At 41.3% G+C, this 17,625-nt stretch overlaps 1 protein-coding gene across 1 annotated transcript; it reads right to left on the reverse strand.

Moving 5' to 3' along the window:
• Positions 1-357: 357 nt before the first annotated feature.
• Positions 358-16,658, reverse strand: LOC138873718 (uncharacterized). The gene is made up of 6 exons (XM_070152195.1): positions 16,359-16,658; positions 16,131-16,262; positions 15,040-15,797; positions 14,469-14,724; positions 12,396-12,597; positions 358-443 (listed from the first exon to the last, which is right to left on the reverse strand). Exons 1-6 carry the CDS (start codon positions 16,656-16,658, stop codon positions 358-360), a joined length of 1,734 nt encoding a protein of 577 aa, XP_070008296.1.
• Between the last annotated feature and the right edge of the window lie 967 nt (positions 16,659-17,625).

Genomic DNA, 17,625 nt, shown 5'->3' on the forward strand with positions numbered 1-17,625 from the left:
AGAACAATTCGATGATTGGCAAGCGGATTTTTCTTCAGTGGAGGGGTGTTATACAAAAGAACTCTAGATCTTGGATTGCTAAGATGCATAGATGCCAGACAGGCCACAGTTATCATGACTGAGGTACACTCCGGAGTTTGTGGACCGCATATGAGTGGGTACGTTCTAGCAAAGAAGATTCTCCGAGCAGGTTATTACTGGCTTGTTGCTTGGGGCATGGATGTCATTGGGCCAATCGAACCAGCAGCATCAAACAGACACATGTTTATTCTGGTAGCCATTGATTACTTCACCAAGTGGGTTGAAGAGAAAACTTTCAAATCTGTGACCAAGAAAGCAGTGGTCGATTTTGTGCATTCAAATATCATCTGTCGGTTTGGGATTCCAAAGGTAATTATCACGGACAATGGTGCTAATCTCAACAGTCACCTGATGACGGAAACCTGTCAGCAGTTTAAGATCATACATCGCAATTCCACCCCATATCGCCCCAAAGCGAATGGAGCAGTCGAGGCAGCCAACAAGAATATAAAGAAGATACTTCAAAAAATGGTGGAAGGTTCTAGACAATGGCATGAGAACTTACCTTTCGCATTATTGGGTTATCGCATTACTGTTCGCACTTCGGTAGGGGCCACTCCTTATTTGTTGGTGTATGGCACGGAGGTAGTAATACCCACAGAAATTGAAATCCCATCCCTTCGGATTATCGCTGAGGCAGAAATTGATGACGTTGAATAAACCCGCTTGAAACAAATAAGTCTGATTGATGAAAAGAGATTGGCAGCAGTGTGTCACGGCCAATTTTACCAATAGAGAATGGCGAAGGCATATAACAAGAAGGTACGTCCATGGAAGTTTGAAGTGGGTCAGTTAGTGTTGAGACATATTTTGCCTCATCAGGCTGAAGCAAAAGGAAAATTCGCCCCAAACTGGCAGGGGCTATTTGTTGTAACTAAAGTGTTGTCCAATGGCGCGTTATATTTGACAGATGTAGAAGGGAAATGTGTAGAAATGGCTATCAATTCCGATTCAGTCAAAAGATACTATGTATGATTTCTTCCTTTGATTGTACTTGTTTGTATTTGGCATATTTTGAAGATTGAAATAACGAAGGCATTTTGTTCTGCTATCTAAACACTTTATCCTTTGTTACCCCCTTTTGAGACTTATTTATTTTCTTTCATACCCCTCTTTCGGGATCAACGGCACAATTTAGAAGCGCAAGTGCGGAGGATATGTAAGTGAAAAGAAAAAGGAAGAATGAACAAGAAAGGAAAAGGGAAAAGAAGAATGAAAAGAGAGAAGAAAGAGAAAGAAAAGAAAAAAAAAAGAGAAAAGCAAAAAGAAAAAAAAAGGAAAAAAGAGAAGAAGAAAAAAGAGAAGAACAACAGAAGAAAAAGAGAGAAAGAAAAGAAAGAGAGAAAATAAAATCACAACAACAAAGCGGTTTCTACGACATGAACTACGTTCGACCTGATTCCTTTTAAGGATATGTAGGCAGCCTCACGGTTCGGTCTCATCAAAAGAAAAATCCAAAAATCCCCATACAAGAAACTGGGGCAGAAGTTGTGGTTGTTGTGAGAAACCTGATTCCGGAAGTTGTAATTTTAACCCATTTGTATTGTTTTGAGCCTTTTATACTCTTTCTTTTTAACTCTGTCCAGAAGCCTACATTACGGTCCAAAGAAAGACCTTCTGATCAGTCTTTGAGAAATGTCAAGTCGAGCAGGTAAATGTAATTCATGTCAGGGGCAACACTCTGGTTCAAGCAGAAAAAATAAAAATGAGAGAGTCTTATTGGTGAAAACCTTCACAGGCACCGTAAGGCAACGAGAGTTGAGAGAAATAAAAATGAGAGAGTCTTATTGGTGAAAACCTTCACAGGCACCGTAAGGCGACGGGAGTTGAGAGAAAAATGAGAGAGTCTTATTGGTGAAAATCCTCACGGGCACCGTAAGACGAAAGTGAGTTGAGAGATGAATGAATGAAAGAGGTCTGCTGGTGAAAACCTTTCAAGGCACCACAGGATGAATAAGGTCAAGGTTTGGGTAAAGTAGTTAGGTCATGGAAATTCTGGGGCAACGAAGTACGACAACTGAAAGTTGATTGGTTGGACAGATTGGGCCGATTAATCCGAAATGCATGTCATGATCATTGGTACTAGCTGTTCCACTCAGATAAGTTTCCTTTTTCTTTTTCCTTTTATAGCAGTCATCTGGTTTTGGATTCTTCTTATCCTTAACCCGCAAAGTCATTGCATTTCATTTTCTTTTGGGTCTTTATCTAAAGATGTTTCAGTGTCAGTTTTGTTCAAATCAAGTGAAAAGGATTTCAAAGCTCACTACCAACTTCCAAAATCGCAAAGCACGAAGTGGTCAAAGCATACTAAGGATAACATGATGTAAGAGAGGGGTACAAGGAATCACCGTAAGTTTCATCGGTGGAGTGGATTGGTAATGTCATGGGAGATGCAAAGGTTCAAATAAAAAGGTTAGAGGTAAAACAACAGCATGAGTATAGAACACTCGGTTCGTCAAAGGTCATGGGGTGCGAAAGTCAGTCAGAAAGTCAAAGTGGTTCAAGGCCAGTTCGGGGAAGCCAGTCAGAACAAAACAGTGCAACGAAAAGATCTTTAGCAAGAATTCCATCAGCTAACCACCACATTTTAAACTGACAATATTTTTCTTTGATTGAAACAGGGGCAGAAAATTCGTTTGATTTGGAGAAACTCTCCGTGGAGAAAGGTAGCCACCAAACAGGTTTGATTTTTGATTTTCAGGACCCTCCTGGAAAGTGGGACCTAGTTTAAAGTTCAGAAATAGAATAATCTAGAATAAATGTATCCCAAAGGAATATAAGTTGGTTTAGAAGTTTGCATGCTTGAGATAAGTATCAATTAAGAGTTTTCAGGACCCTCCTGAATAATGGGACTTAGCTTTAAGATTTCGATTAGCTAACAACATTTAGCGTATACTCTGCTGTAGGGTAGTATAATTCAGCCATAAAAGTTGTCACTCTTAAGATAAAATTGGACTTTTGATTTTCAGGACCCTCCTGGATAATGAGGAATAGTTTAAAGATCCTCTTAGATAGTAAGATTTAGCAGAAGTCACACCTGTAGAAGATATAACTTAGATTTTAAATTGTCGTTTAGTTAAGAGTTGTCAGGACCCCCTTGAATAATGGGACCTAGCTTTCAAATCCTTAGTAATACTTGGTAATATGATTTAGTTTTACAATCACATCTGTCCCCAGCCACCAAACTGGGGCAGAAAATTTTCTTTGTTTTTGTCTGTTTTGTTGAAGTCAGGAGCCCGCCTGGAGAGCATGGAATACTTTCAAATGCAGCAGTCAGGAGCCTGCCTGGATAGTAGGGAATACTTTCAAATGCAACAGTCAGGAGCCCGCTTGGAGAACAAGGGAGTACACTTTAAATTTAGCTTTCAAATTCTTTGTTTTGTCTATTTTGAAGTCAGGAGCCCGCCCGGAGAGTGTCGACGCCCCCTTTTTCTATACGTGGGTCGAAATCGGGTATACGACATTGGGAGGACAACTCTATTCCCTTTCGAGAGTTGGGTTTTGGAATTTTGAAGAGTCGCCACCTAATGATTATAGTGCATTAGGACACTTTTAAGAAAAGAATTGAGATGAAGAACCAGAGTTTGGGTAAAAGCTAGAAATTATCTCGAGGGGAAGGTGTTAGGCACCCCTCAAGATCCACTAGTGTGGTTCCCAGCCATGCTACAATTGTGACTTTAAGCATACAAGTAGAAAAGAAAAGGATTTTTCACATAGTTTTGCAAACAAGTTTAAGAGTTGAAGAAGTAGAGAGTTTAGAAAATTAGTTTACAAGAAAACTTAAAAAATTAACAAGTAAAAGGGAAAGGGGTCCTAGGTTTACCGATAATATGGATCACATCAATGCAATATCCAGCAATCACTCCACAGAAGAGGGGTCACACGTGATATTAGCACACCGGTCATCATATCCATATTATACCCTTCCCACCCCGTTAAGTTATTAAAGCGCGGAAAGTTTCATTACTTATTGCATGCTAGTATCCGTCCTAACCCTATCAGTACCGGAGGTATTTAGGACTACTAATCCTAAAGGGAAAGGGATTTGGGGTCTTTTGAGAGTTTCAAAGGACAAAATACTAAGGCGACAATCAAAACACATAATACAAGTAAAAGTGGAGGCAGATAAGCAAGTAAGGCTCAAGTAAACCTCCTTAAATCAGATAAGCCATAGAGTTTAGCATGTCTTGCATGTACTGGTTTGGTCTTTAAAAATTAAAGCGATAAGCGGACTGATTCAACACATACTTTTAGACAGGAAGTCCGCATTAGGCTCACTCGAATGCAGTTGTCAAAGACTGAGCCACTTTAATTAGTCAACTTTACCTTAAGTGTGGGACGGAACTACTTTGTAAAAGAGTTGCAGAATAAGATTAGTTTCAGAAAAGATTGCAGACTTAATACAAAGAAAATGGTTTAAAACAAGTTTCAGAAAACATACTTGTTTAAGAAAAAGAGTTGCCGAGTTTTAACAAAAGAACTGAATTGCAGACTGATTCAAAAGGTTTATCAGATAAGTATAAAGAAGTGAATTCAGATTGATTTTAAAAAATATTTGTCAAATTATCAGGAAAGTAGTAAGTTTTCACAAAATATGCACTGATTTGAGAATATTTATCAAGAAGGAAAAAGATGCACTGATTTGGTTGCAAGAAAAGTTTTAAAGGGTTCAGAAAACGTGCAGAAGGTCGCTTGTTTTAGCAAAAAGGGTTAGTACTATTTTAGACGAGTGAAACAATTCTGATTTGAAGTTCCTTTAGGCATGATCTCTACGAGTTACTGATTTTAATACCTTCAAACGTTAACAGCCTTATAAACATGATATCTATATGCTGATTTATCATTAAACCTAATAGTTTGCCTAATGTCATTATAAATGCAGATCCCTATAGGCATGGTATCTATATGCATAGTTGTAGATATCAGAAAGTTAGATCCTATAGGCATGGTTTCTACTTGTGAGATTGCATAGATTAACAATAAAAGTCTAATAGGCATGGTTTCTACCCTTTTTTGCATAAAAGTAAATCCCCTCCCCTTTTCACTAAAATCCCAAGTTTATACCAATTATTACAGACCAGAAAAATAAGACAGAAATAAAAATACATCAGAAATTACAACTACATCCGAGCAACCTAATTCAGACTTAGTATCTAACAATATGAGATTGAACCACTTCCGAGATCCAGATTTCCAAAGTATTCTCTTATCTAGGGTGTTTCAGAGATCCAAGGAGTTTCAAGAACTCCATGCAGCACTTACACCCAAGATATTAATTAGAAAGAGTTATAGTGCAGTGCAGAAGGGCCAGCCCTCAAGTGTCCAAGTTCAGAGGGAGCTCGGGGGGTCCCAATGCAAGGCTCACAAGAGAGGGGCAGAACTTAGTTTCTAAGAATGAGTGTAAGTGCAAGAGGGGGGTTCGGGAGTGCCATGGAAGGTTGGTGGTTATGCCTAGCCATAGGATAGGCTGGCACACCCTTGACCAGGCCTATCCAGCCAACAAAAAAGATCACAGACCTATTGAAGGTCAGACTATGGTCTGGACAGTGATTAGGACACCGCCAGACCAAAGTCTCAGGCTCAGAATACACATAAAGGGAAAGGGGAATGGGAATTGAAAGAGTTTATGACTCAGGGAGTCCGGTCCATATACATGAACAACAATATCAAGTGTTGTCATGTTTTCTGAAGCATAACTCAACATACAAAGGGTTTAGGGATGGGAGATTCATATAGGAGAAGGAATAAACAAACTTGCAAAAAACAGTAAAATAAAAAAAGAGAAGACTGAAGCATAAACACATAAGAGAGAGGCAAAATTTAAACAAGAAGAGACATACCAGTTGCAGAAAAGTAAGCAGGAAGAAAAGCAGAATACTTGCAGCCAAAGCACAATCAGAGAAGAGGACTCTAGCTTATGAGGTCAGAGAAAAACTCGAATGCTTTTAAGAAAAACTAAGAGTATTTGCGAAAAGAAGTAGTGACTTATGCTGTGTGTGTTTGTGATATGCAATGTGTTAGTGAGTTTCATGCAAAAGAGAATGGGGGGTACTTATAGTACTGAAGATGAGTAAATAATAAGGTGACAAGTATAACTTTAACACAAATATGGGCATGATCACAATCAGAATCAATTAACACAAGACTTCCCTTTAATCAAGGGATTATTATTCAAACGGATACTAATAGGATAAAAAATAAGGAAAGAAAATCAGTCTGTAAGCAGAATGGTTGTTGCCATAAAATGAGCAGTAAAATAATACAATAGGTATTTAAGTCCAAGTACATGATTGTACTTATTTTTGGAAAGGGTTTAGTAAGGCCAAACCAAGAAAGAGAATCAATTAACCCTTAACAAGCGAGTAAGAGGGAAAAGTTTTGAAATCAGTTATGAGTTTGAAAATCAATCACAGAAGGGACTCAGTATATAAAGGAATGCACAAGTAATAGACATGTGAGACCAAGTTATGGCAAAAGAAACAACATACAGTAGTAGCATAGAGCAAGCATTCGAAGCATGATAGTCAGGTTTCAGTGGTTTAGTAATAGAGAAAAGGATCAGAGGCATGCAAAGAGTCAAGTGAAAATCATAGTCGAGTTTGACAGGTAGCAAGAACTCAGAACCAAAAGAGTCATATAAAGAAAAAGAGAGTTGAAGTAAAGGAATCACATTGAGCAATTTCAACAGATGAAGAACTTCAGGAACTCAAATAGACCCCCAAAGAACTAGGGTTTTTAAAATCAGTCAGGTTTAGAGGCGATAAACAAGTGAAACAAGCAAACAAATTCAGAATCTCGCATAAACCCCAAAAATTAGGGTTTTCAACATGCTAACTCAGATAGAAAAACAAGGTAAACGAATGTTAACAATCAAACTAAGAAACTCAAACAAAATCTCAAGAATTAGGGTTTTAAACATGCTAACTCAGATAGAAAACAATACAAGCAAAACACAGTAAAACATGTCGAGAATCAGAGAAGAGGTTCGAAATACCTTAAAATAAAACCCTAATTAAAGAATAAAGAGTTTTGAAAGCAAAAAATTAAAGAGACTTTGAGAAAGATGCTTAGAAAGTTCAAACATATATAGATCCGGGGCAGATCTGAAATAAAATCGAAGGAACCTTAGAGATTAGGATTTCGTAAGAAACCCAGGCGATGAGAAAGGCTTTGAAAACCATCGATCTAAGCTAGAAAGTCGAAGATCGAACTCGAATAGCCATGGCTGGCCTGGACAAAGGTTGAAGACGACCGGAGAACCGTCATCAAGCAAAGGCTTGGTCGAAACCCTTTCAGGATCTGGTCATAAGACCTCAAAGACGAGCACGTAGAGGCCATGAGATGCTGGTACAGGTCTCCGATGAGCTTGGGAAGCCATGTATTAGGGTTTCAGTGAGAGACGACAGCTAGGGTTTGAGGTGGGTTGAGAGAAAGAAGGGATTCAAAGGCGGCGTCTCTGAAGGAATGGGGTAGGTTTAGGGGTCGTTTGAAATTAAAAAGGAAAGAATCAATGGTGGCCGTTGATCTAAGTGATCAACGACCGAGATTGAACGGGGTTATGGGCTGGGTCGGTTGAGTAGGTGCTGGGTTGGGTTAAAAGTAATTGGTCTGGGTAGTTTGGGCTCGAATTTGGGGCTGAGTTGGGTTAATTAGGGGTGTCAAATTGGCTGAAACTGAAATACAATTGAGGCCAGATTGTAAATAGCCACTTTTCCCATTTTGTTTTATAAAAAAATAGCAATAACGATTTTAAGAACAAATTAAAAGTATGGGGTAAAAAAATATCATATAAATATTAATTAAAAAATGCTGGGGTTACTTTTATAATTATAAGATGCTATCAATTACAAAATAGGCTATAATTGCAATTATATGCAATTTAGCTTTTAAAAATGCCGAACGAATTTGTAAAAATGCCGAAAGAATTTGTATAAATGTGCAAAAATCACCTTAATTGTATTTTAGTGTAAATATGAGGATAAAATAAGTTATTAACCAAAAATAATAATTTTGGGAACAATTATTGGATTTATGGTATTAAAATAGGCAATAATTTGGTTTTAAAAATACCAAAACTCTTGGGTATGCTGATATATGCACATATATGCTATTTTAGAAATATTTTGGGTATAAAATTACCTAGAGAAAAATTAGGTATCAACAGCTACCCCTCTTTACCCGAGGAGGATGAAAGAGTTGTCGGGTAAAGATATGATGACCAATTTTGACCGGAAGTGGCGATTTGAAAGGAGTTTTGACTGAGCTCTGGTCTCTGAGCTGCCTACATATCCTTGGTCTTACATGAATCAGGCCATATGTAGTTCAGGAACCATTGACGGAATATGCCGATGGAGATTTGAAACGGACGAACGCGATGTTTAGATTGAGAGAGGTTTCTGAAAATCGATAGGCTGTGGGAACCGGAGCGAGATTGCTCCTGATGAGACGACCATTGCTAGCCAGTTTACCTGCAAATGAGCAATAGGAACATATATTGTGCATAAATTTAAACGTGAGGCAAATTCCCATTGGACCATGAATGCTGTCTTTGGACGGTTAGGATGACGTCCTTGGACCATGACGTCCCGGGCTACGAAGAGCGTAAATAAAAATTTGTAGGCCATGAAATGATGTTCTCGCGCCATGTAGATGATGCCTCCGAACTATGATGCCTTTGAATAATGATATGCAAAAGATAAAATAGGGTCCTCAGGCCATGGCATGGCGTTCTCGGGCTATGCAAATGGTGCCTCCGAACAATGATGCCTTTGGACAATTTGGCGATCTTTCAGCCCATGGAATGCAAAAGGTGGCGATCTTTTAGCCCATGAAATATAGGATTTGGTGATATTTCAGCCGATGCAAGACGTAAATAAAAGATGGCGATATTTCAGCCATGCGAGAGAGATAAGGTGGCGATCTTTCAGCCGATGCAAGAAAATAAAGTGGCGATATTTCAGCCATGCAGGATGGAGACAGAGCTTAGTCTCGAAAGGCAGAAAGGTAGCCTTATGCAATGCAAGAAATGTAGATGGAGGTAGAGCTTAACCTCGGAAGGCAGAAAGATAGCCTTATGCAAAATGTAGATGGAGACAGAGCTTAGTCTCGAAAGGCGGAAAAGTAGCCTTATGCAGATGATGATGGAGGTAGAGCTTAACCTCGGAAGGTAGAAAAGTAGCCTTATAAAAAATGCAGATGAAGACAGGGCTTAGTCTCGAAAGGCAGATAAGGTAGCCTTATGCAATGCAAGGAAATGCAAGATGGAGACAATGCTTAGTCTCGGAAGGCAGAAAGGTAGCCTTATGCAATGCAGAGAAATGCAGGATGGAGACAATGCTTAGTCTCGGAAGGTAGAAGGGTAGACTTATGCAAATGATGAGAAATGCAGGATGGAGACAATGCTTAGTCTCGGAAGGCAGAAAGATAGCCTTATGCAAATGATGATGGAGGTAGAGCTTAACCTCGAAAGGCAGAAAAGTAGCCTTATGCAATGCAAAGATATGCAGATGGAGGTAGAGCTTAACCTCGGAAGGCAGAAAAGTAGCCTTATGCAGTGCAAAAATGTAAAAGGACGATTAGTAGTAAGATCTCTTAGCTGATAGCCGATTATGACAATATGACTACTGGGGAGATTGTGTACGGATAGAAATTGCGAGCACGTGATGGTTCTGAGAAGTTGCATTCTTGGGAAAGTGTGAGTGCATAAATATATCTAATGATATTGCGAATTGAGTGCCTGCATCCAAAGAAAAATCGTGAGTTCTGTAAGGGGAAAAGGTTAGTTCGTCTTCCCTGGGCTATTGACGTTGTGTGTCATTGGGGTAGCGTCGCTAAACAACAACAATCTAGATAATAGTTATGCTTGATTTAGTAAATATAACGTAAGTATATAATCGAAAATAGTTTTCTTTAGATGAACCAATGACTGCGACGTGGTTCAAGACATTTCAACCTCTTTCGCTCCAGAATTTTGAGGGCCCTCCTCAAAATTCTGCCCCAGTTTGCTGAGCGGACATTTCTGACGGCTGTGCTGAATGACTAGAAAAATCGTCTTCGGAATTTTGAGGGTCCTCTTCAAAATTCTGCCCCAGTTCCAATAGCGGGAAAAATGGATTTTTATTAAATTGTGACCGAACCCATAGGGCTGCCTACGTATCCCCTCTTAAATGGGAATCAGGTCAGGCGTAGTTCAAATTACATCATAAATGGAATCATAAGTGGTTACACATAGTATCATTTCACTGCATCTGAATTGATTGGCTTCGGCCAGACTTCTCCATCCATCTCTACAAGAATAAGGGCTCCTCCAGTTAGAACCCGATGAACCATGTACGGACCCTGCCAATTGGGAGAGAACTTCCCCTTGGCTTCATCTTGATATGGGAATATTTTCTTCAACACCAGCTGCCCCGATGTAAACTTCCTTGGCTTAACTCTTTTGTTTAAGGCTCTGGACATTCTGTTTTGATACAACTGACCGTGACAAACTGTATTTATCCTTTTCCCATATATAAGGGCTAACTGCTCGTAGAATCCTTTTACCCATTCTGCATCATCCAACTCTGCTTCTTGTATGATCCTTAAGGAGGGAATTTCTACCTCAGCGGGGATGACCGCCTCTGTACCATAAACCAGCATGTAGGGAGTTGCTCCGGTCGATGTGCGGACTATGGTGCGGTATCCCAATAAGGCGAATGATAACTTCTCATGCCATTGTTTGTGCCTTTCGACCATCTTCCTTAGTATCTACTTGATATTCTTGTTGGCTGCCTCCACAGCTCCATTCATCTGAGGCGTGTAGGCTGTAGAGTTCTTGTGTTTAATCTTGAATGTTTCACACATTGCTTTCATCAAGTCGCTGTTGAGATTGGAACCATTATCGGTGATGATTGATTCCGGAATTCCGAACCGACAAACAATGCGGTCGTAGATGAAATCCGCCACAACCTTCTTAGTGATCGCCTTGTATGATGCTGTTTCGACCCATTTGGTAAAATAATCGATTGCCACTAAGATGAACCTGTGCCCATTTGATGCGACAGGCTCGATAGGTCCGATAATATACATTCCCCAAGCGGCGAATGGCCATGGTGAGCATGTTGCAGTAAGCTCGTTTGGAGGCACCTTTATCATATCTGTATGTATCTGACAGCGATGACATTTACGAACATACTGGATACAGTCTGTTTCCATAGTCATCCAAAAATACCCTGCTCGGAGTATCTTCTTTGCTAAGACAAAACCATTCATGTGCGGCCCGCAGATCCCTACATGCACTTCGTCTAATAGCCTGGATGCTTCTTTTGCTTCGACATACCTTAGTAAACCCAAATCGGGAGTCCTCCTGTACAGAATTCCTCCACTGTGAAAGAAGTTGCTGGATAACCTACGAAGTGTGCGCTTCTGAGTAGCATTGGCAAGTTCTGGATATTCCCCTGTTGTCAAGTACTCCTTGATGTCATGGAACCATGGTTTTCCATCCGCTTCTTCCTCAACGTGGGCGCAATAAGCTGGCTGATCATGAATCTTTACTGGGATGGGATCAATGAAATTTGTATCTGGATGCTGGATCATGGACGATAAAGTAGCTAATGCATTAGCAAACTCGTTCTGGACTCTGGGGACGTGCTGAAATTCTGTCTTTGTGAACCATTTCCTCAACTCCTATATCTGACGCAAGTAGGGAAGTATCTTAGAGTTCTTGGTAGCCCACTCTTCTCAAACTTGATGTATGAGCAGGTCTGAGTCCCCGATCACTAGCAACTCCTGAGCGTTCATGTCAATGGCCATTTTGATCCCCAAGATGCAGGCTTCATATTCGGCCATATTATTGGTGCAAGGGAACCTGAGCTTGGCGGATACCGGGTAGTGCTGGCCGGTTTCTGATACTAGGACTGCTCCTATGCCAACTCCTTTTAAATTCGCAGCTTCGTCGAAAAGCAACCTCCAACCGTCATAGGATTCTACAATATCTTCTCCTATGAAAGATACCTCTTCATCGGGAAAATACATTTTTCGGGGCTCGTATTCTCCGTCCACGGGATTCTCGGTGAGATGATCCGCCAAGGCTTGCCCTTTGATTGCTTTCTGGGTCATGTAAACAATGTCGAATTCACTTAGCAGGATTTGCCACTTGGCGAGCTTGCCAGTGGGCATGGGTGTCTGGAAGATATACTTCAGAGGATCCATTCTAGATATGAGATAAGTAGTGTAAGCACAGAAGTAATGCCTCAACTTCTGCGCGACCCAAGTCAGAGCACAATAAGTGCATTCTAAAAAAGAATACCAGGCCTCGTACGGTGTGAACTTCTTACTAAGATAGTAGATGGCTTGCTCCTTTCTCCCTGTTTCATCATGTTGTCCCAGAACACAACCGAATGCTCCATCCAATACCGTAAGGTAAAACAATAGGGGTCTTCCTGGCTCAGGCGGAACCAAGACTGGTGGCGTTGATAGGTATTCCTTGATTCTATCAAAGGCTTTCTGGCAATCATCAGTCCACTTGGTAGCAATATCCTTTTTCAACATTTTAAAGATAGGTTCACAAATGATAGTGGACTGAGCTATGAACCGGCTGATATAGTTGAGTCTCCCCAGGAAACTCATCACGTCCTTCTTGTTCTTTGGCGGCGACAATTCTTGGATAGCTTTGACCTTTGATAGATCCAATTCTATTCCTCGACGACTCATGATGAAACCCAATAATTTTCCAGCAGGAACCCCGAATGCACACTTGGCGGGATTCAGTTTCAGATTGTACCTCCTCAGTCTGTTGAAGAACTTTCTTAGGTCTTCCATGTGATCCCTGGCTTTCTTGGATTTGATGATGACATCATCCACATATACCTCGATCTCCTTGTGTATCATGTCATGAAAGATGGTAGTCATGGCTCTCATGTAGGTGGCACCAACATTCTTCAAACCGAATGGCATCATTTTGTAACAGTACATTCCCCATGGCGTGATGAAAGCCGTTTTCTCTGCATCTTCCTCGTCCATCCATATCTGATGATACCCAGCGAAACAATCAACAAAAGACTATAACTCATGCTTAGCGCAGTTGTTGATAATAATGTGTATGTTAGGCAAGGGGAAGTCGTCTTTGGGACTGGCCCGATTAAGATCCCGGTAGTCAACACAAATTCTAACTTTCCCATCCTTTTTTGGCACTGGCACGATGTTGGCTAACCATGCCGGATACTCTACTACCCTGAGAACCTTGGCTTTGACTTGCTTGGTAACCTCTTCTTTGATTTTCAAACTCATGTCGGGTTTGAACTTCCTGAGCTTCTGCTTTACCGGCGGACATGTTGGATCTGTTGGCAGTTTGTGAGCTATAATGGATGTGCTGAGACCAGTCATATTATTATATGACCAGGCGAATATGTCTTCACATTCCTTTAGGAACTCCGTGTACTCTTTCTTTTCTGATGGTGACAGGCGAACACTGATGCGCATTTTTTTGACATTTTCTGTATCTCCCAGATTAACGTCCTCAGTTTCGTCCAAGTTAGACTTAGGCCTATTTTCAAAATTCACAACCCCTTTGGCGACCTCTTCTGGTATATCATCCTCTTTTGAATCCGTATCCGTTTGTTGCATTGTCTCGTTGCAAGCCACAATCGTTGGTTCATCGTCAAGGCAAGTAAGAGTAATGCTGTGTAAATTAAAGTGAATGATAGAAAAAATAATAAGAGAGATATATATAATAAACTGAAATGCTTTGATTAAATTCATAATTATTTTGAATATTAGAGCTCTTTTCAAAATTAAAAGACAATGCGGAAATAAAATCAGATAGTGAGAAGTAAAAATGTGATGCATGGGGGTTTTTGTTTAGCCTTGCTACCCCAAAGCTTTCCGGGCCCTGGTGGTTCTGATTGACCAATTGCTGAGGCGTTCTCCTCGGTTCACAGCTTGTATAGAAGGGCCTTCCTCCCCTTCCTCCTCGAAAATAACACAGCAGTCCATATCATCATCCTCTAGGAACAGATTCTTCACGGCTGCCAATGCTTCATCTTCCTCCGACCCGTATATAGTATCTGCCGGCTGGAAAGTCTGCTCCAGGTGAGGTATTGGATGCTCCAGTGGGTAGTAGGGACCGCACCATGGTGGCGACCAGTGATTGAACTCCTCCCAAGTGTACTCATACCCCAAACCAAATGTAGTACCATGTTTCTTCAGCTTGATGGGTTTGGCGATTCCTTGGAGGTTTTTGCCGAGTCCCTTTCCAGGTTCGTATCCACACCAATTCAGGATACTTTCAATCTTGTTATCCCACCATTTATCTACAGCGTTGACTCTTTCAATGTGGTGGTATGTTTCTCCGCCTATTCTCCTTCTGCCTCCAATCATCGGTTTTTGCTACCATCGCCATGAATAATCACCTCTTGGTGATTCCATTCGAACTTCACTACTTGATGCAGGGTCGATGCTACAGCTTCAGCGACGTGGATCCATGGTTGTCCCAATAGCAAATTGTAGGATGCTAGGACATCTATCACTTGAAAGTCAACGTCGAACCAGGTTGGCCCCATTTGCAAGCATAGGTTGATCTCTCCGATAGTAGACATTTGTGAACCATCGAAGGCTTTGACATTGATGGCCCCATCTTTGATCTCGTGCAGGATCTTTCCCAATGTTCTGAGAGTTATCAACGAACAGATGTTGAGGCTGGAGCCTCCATCGATCAAGACTCTAGTGATGAAGTAATCCTCGCATTGCACGGTAATGTGCAGGTCCATGTTGTGACTCAGTCCTTCCGGCGGCAGCTCATCTTTGTGGCTTTCCAGTATTTGTCCTACCATATTTGCCATTTTGCCTCCAGTTATGTTGCTGAGCACATAAGCTTCGCTCAATATCTTCATCAAGGCATTTTTGTGTGCGTCGTAGCTCTGTAGAAGAGCTAGGATGGAGATTTGCGCTAGTGTTTTGTTCAACTGCTCAACGACCGAATACTCCTTAGCTTGTATTTTCCTCCAAAGATCATCGGGCCCAGTTTCAATAGTACGTCCAGAGGCTTGCTTACTGGACTTGGCTAGGTGCTCTGGAGTGTAAATCCTGCCTGTTCTGGTCATACCCTTTGCAGCAATTGCTTCTCCCGTCTTGGTCTTCCCTTTCCTCCTTGCTTCAACTGTGTAATCCCATGGTATGGAATTTGAGTGGAACGATGTTATGTCTGACATTGCTACAGGAATAGGTACCCTTGGTGGTAACACAACAACTTCGAAAGGTGCCGGTGCCTTCGGGACTCCAAACTCAACTTTAATTGGTCCGGGCGCCTTGGCAGAAGAAGGTGCTTCAAATTCGAGAGGTATAGACATATTTACTTCATTGCCCCGGGAGGGATGATTCTGCACAACAATTGGGTTAAGTGTGACCACCGGTTTCTTTGGCTCATCACCCTCAGCAATCAATCTTATCGACCCCTTGGGGTCCCAGTCATCTTCGATCTCGATCATGTGAATATCTCTACCTTTGTGATCAGGCAGAGGGTTGTTGCGGACATTAAGAGCAGGATCCTTTGCTACGATAACCTTATTGTCGATCACAGTTTGAATCTTGTCCTTCAATGAGTGGAACTCGTCAATGGTATGTCCTTTTATGCCGGAGTGGTACGCACAGGTCTTATTAGGGTTGACCCACTGGGAAGGATTTTCTAAAGTTATGGAAGGGATAGGGGAGACGTAACCAGCAGCTTTAAGTTTCTCATACAACTAGTCAATTGGCTCAGCGATGGCTGTATATTGTCTGGGAGGTCTACGGTCAAAATTTGGTCTGGGTCTTGGGAAATTTTGGTGAGTGGGAGGTGATTGGTAGTGAGAGGGTTGGGAATTATAAGCTTGGTAAACAGGTGCAGGTTGAGAGTATCTGGGTGAAGTGGGTTGATATGTGGGAGGTGCAGATGATTGGTAAATAGGTGGTGGATTTTGGTAAGAGTGTGCGGGTGCTTGGTAATTCGGGAGAGGCTGATATGTAAGTGGAGGTGACGGGTAAGTGTGGTATTTTAGTTGTGATTTGGCTCCCTATGTGACCATCACGACACTCACATACTTCTTCTTGGACGTTCCACCAGACTGTAAAGCCTTGTTGGTGGCCTGCAATGCTTCAAGATTAGTAACCATACCATTCTTAATGCCTTCCTCAATTCTTTCTCCCAACTTGATGGTATTAGAGAATTTCTGGCCCTCGATCAGCATCAACCTCTCATAATATTACGGATCCTGAGTCCGGACGAAGAATATGTTCATCTATTCCTCTTCTAAGGCCGGCCTGACCTTAGCAGCCTCTGATCTCCAACGAGTAGCATACTCACGGAATGTCTCGGTATGATTCTTCTTCAAATTCTGGATGTAGAATACATCCGGTGCATTCTCTGTATTGAATCGGAACCTGTTCATGAAATCTGATGTCATACCTACCAAGCTTGTCCATTTCTTGGGGTCCTGACTGATGTACCAGAATAAAGCATCCCCCTTCAGACTTCTCATGAAGAGTTTTATACGGATTTTCTCATCCTTTCCGACTCCAACCAGCTTATCACAATATGTCCTCAAATGGACTCTGGGATCTCCCATTCCATCGAACATTTCGAACTTGGGAGGTTTGTACCCCTCCGGAAGTTCAACATCTGGCTGAATGTAGAGGTCCTCATAATTAAACCCCTCTATACCTCTATTGCCTTCCACGCCTTGGACTTGGCTGGTCAACTTCTTGAGTTCTGCTGCCAAGTTTCTGATAAGAGAGTCCTTGTCATCAAACTCAGGTGCACTTGAGATTGGTTGAGTGTAGTGGGGTACAATATCTACGTAGATGGGAGTGTTGGGGAGGTGGTCGTTTGTGGTGTTCCGTAGTTCAGGAATGAGTAGTGGAGTGTTGTTTGGAGTGTGGCATGTGTTGTAGTGTTGAGAATGAGTGGGTTGCATCTGTGGTTGTGGGGTGTTCTGTGGAGGTGCGAGATTTTGAGCATTTGGAAAGTTGACATCAGGAGCGGTGAGAGAGAATGATAAATTTGCCAAGTTCCAAATTTGATCCAGTTCTTCTCGGAACTTCAATAATTTCTGCTCAAGTTGGGCAGCAGTTTCCTTAGTAACCGGGGTATCCTGGGGAATCTCAATTCTTTCAATTTCATTTCTGGCGCTTGAATCTCCCATCCTGTCTTTGTTCTTGTTCCGGATAGGACTTGGAGGAGGAGGAGGTGGAGGGCCCTTGGATCTCGTACTATATGATAATGGTCCTAGAATGCACGAACTAACCTTTGGGGAGGGGAATAAAAATAAAAGAAAAACAAAAAAGGTAACAAGTTAGCGCGAATTATGAGGAAAAATGTTACAGTATTTAAACACATTGTGCAAGAATATAAATTGCGTCCTAATTTGGGTGCCTCGTTGTGCCCGAGGTAGGCCTAGCGACAAGTTAATTTGGATAACTTATAATGCCAAATGCCTCATTTTATTGACAAAAATAAGATGAATCCCAAAATGACACTAAAATAGCGGAAAGTAAAAATGTCACTAACGACCATTGGCCTTATTACATTAAAAG

This window comes from Nicotiana sylvestris, chromosome 7 (genome assembly GCF_000393655.2).
Source record: "Nicotiana sylvestris chromosome 7, ASM39365v2, whole genome shotgun sequence".
Classification (NCBI taxonomy): Eukaryota; Viridiplantae; Streptophyta; class Magnoliopsida; order Solanales; family Solanaceae; genus Nicotiana; species Nicotiana sylvestris.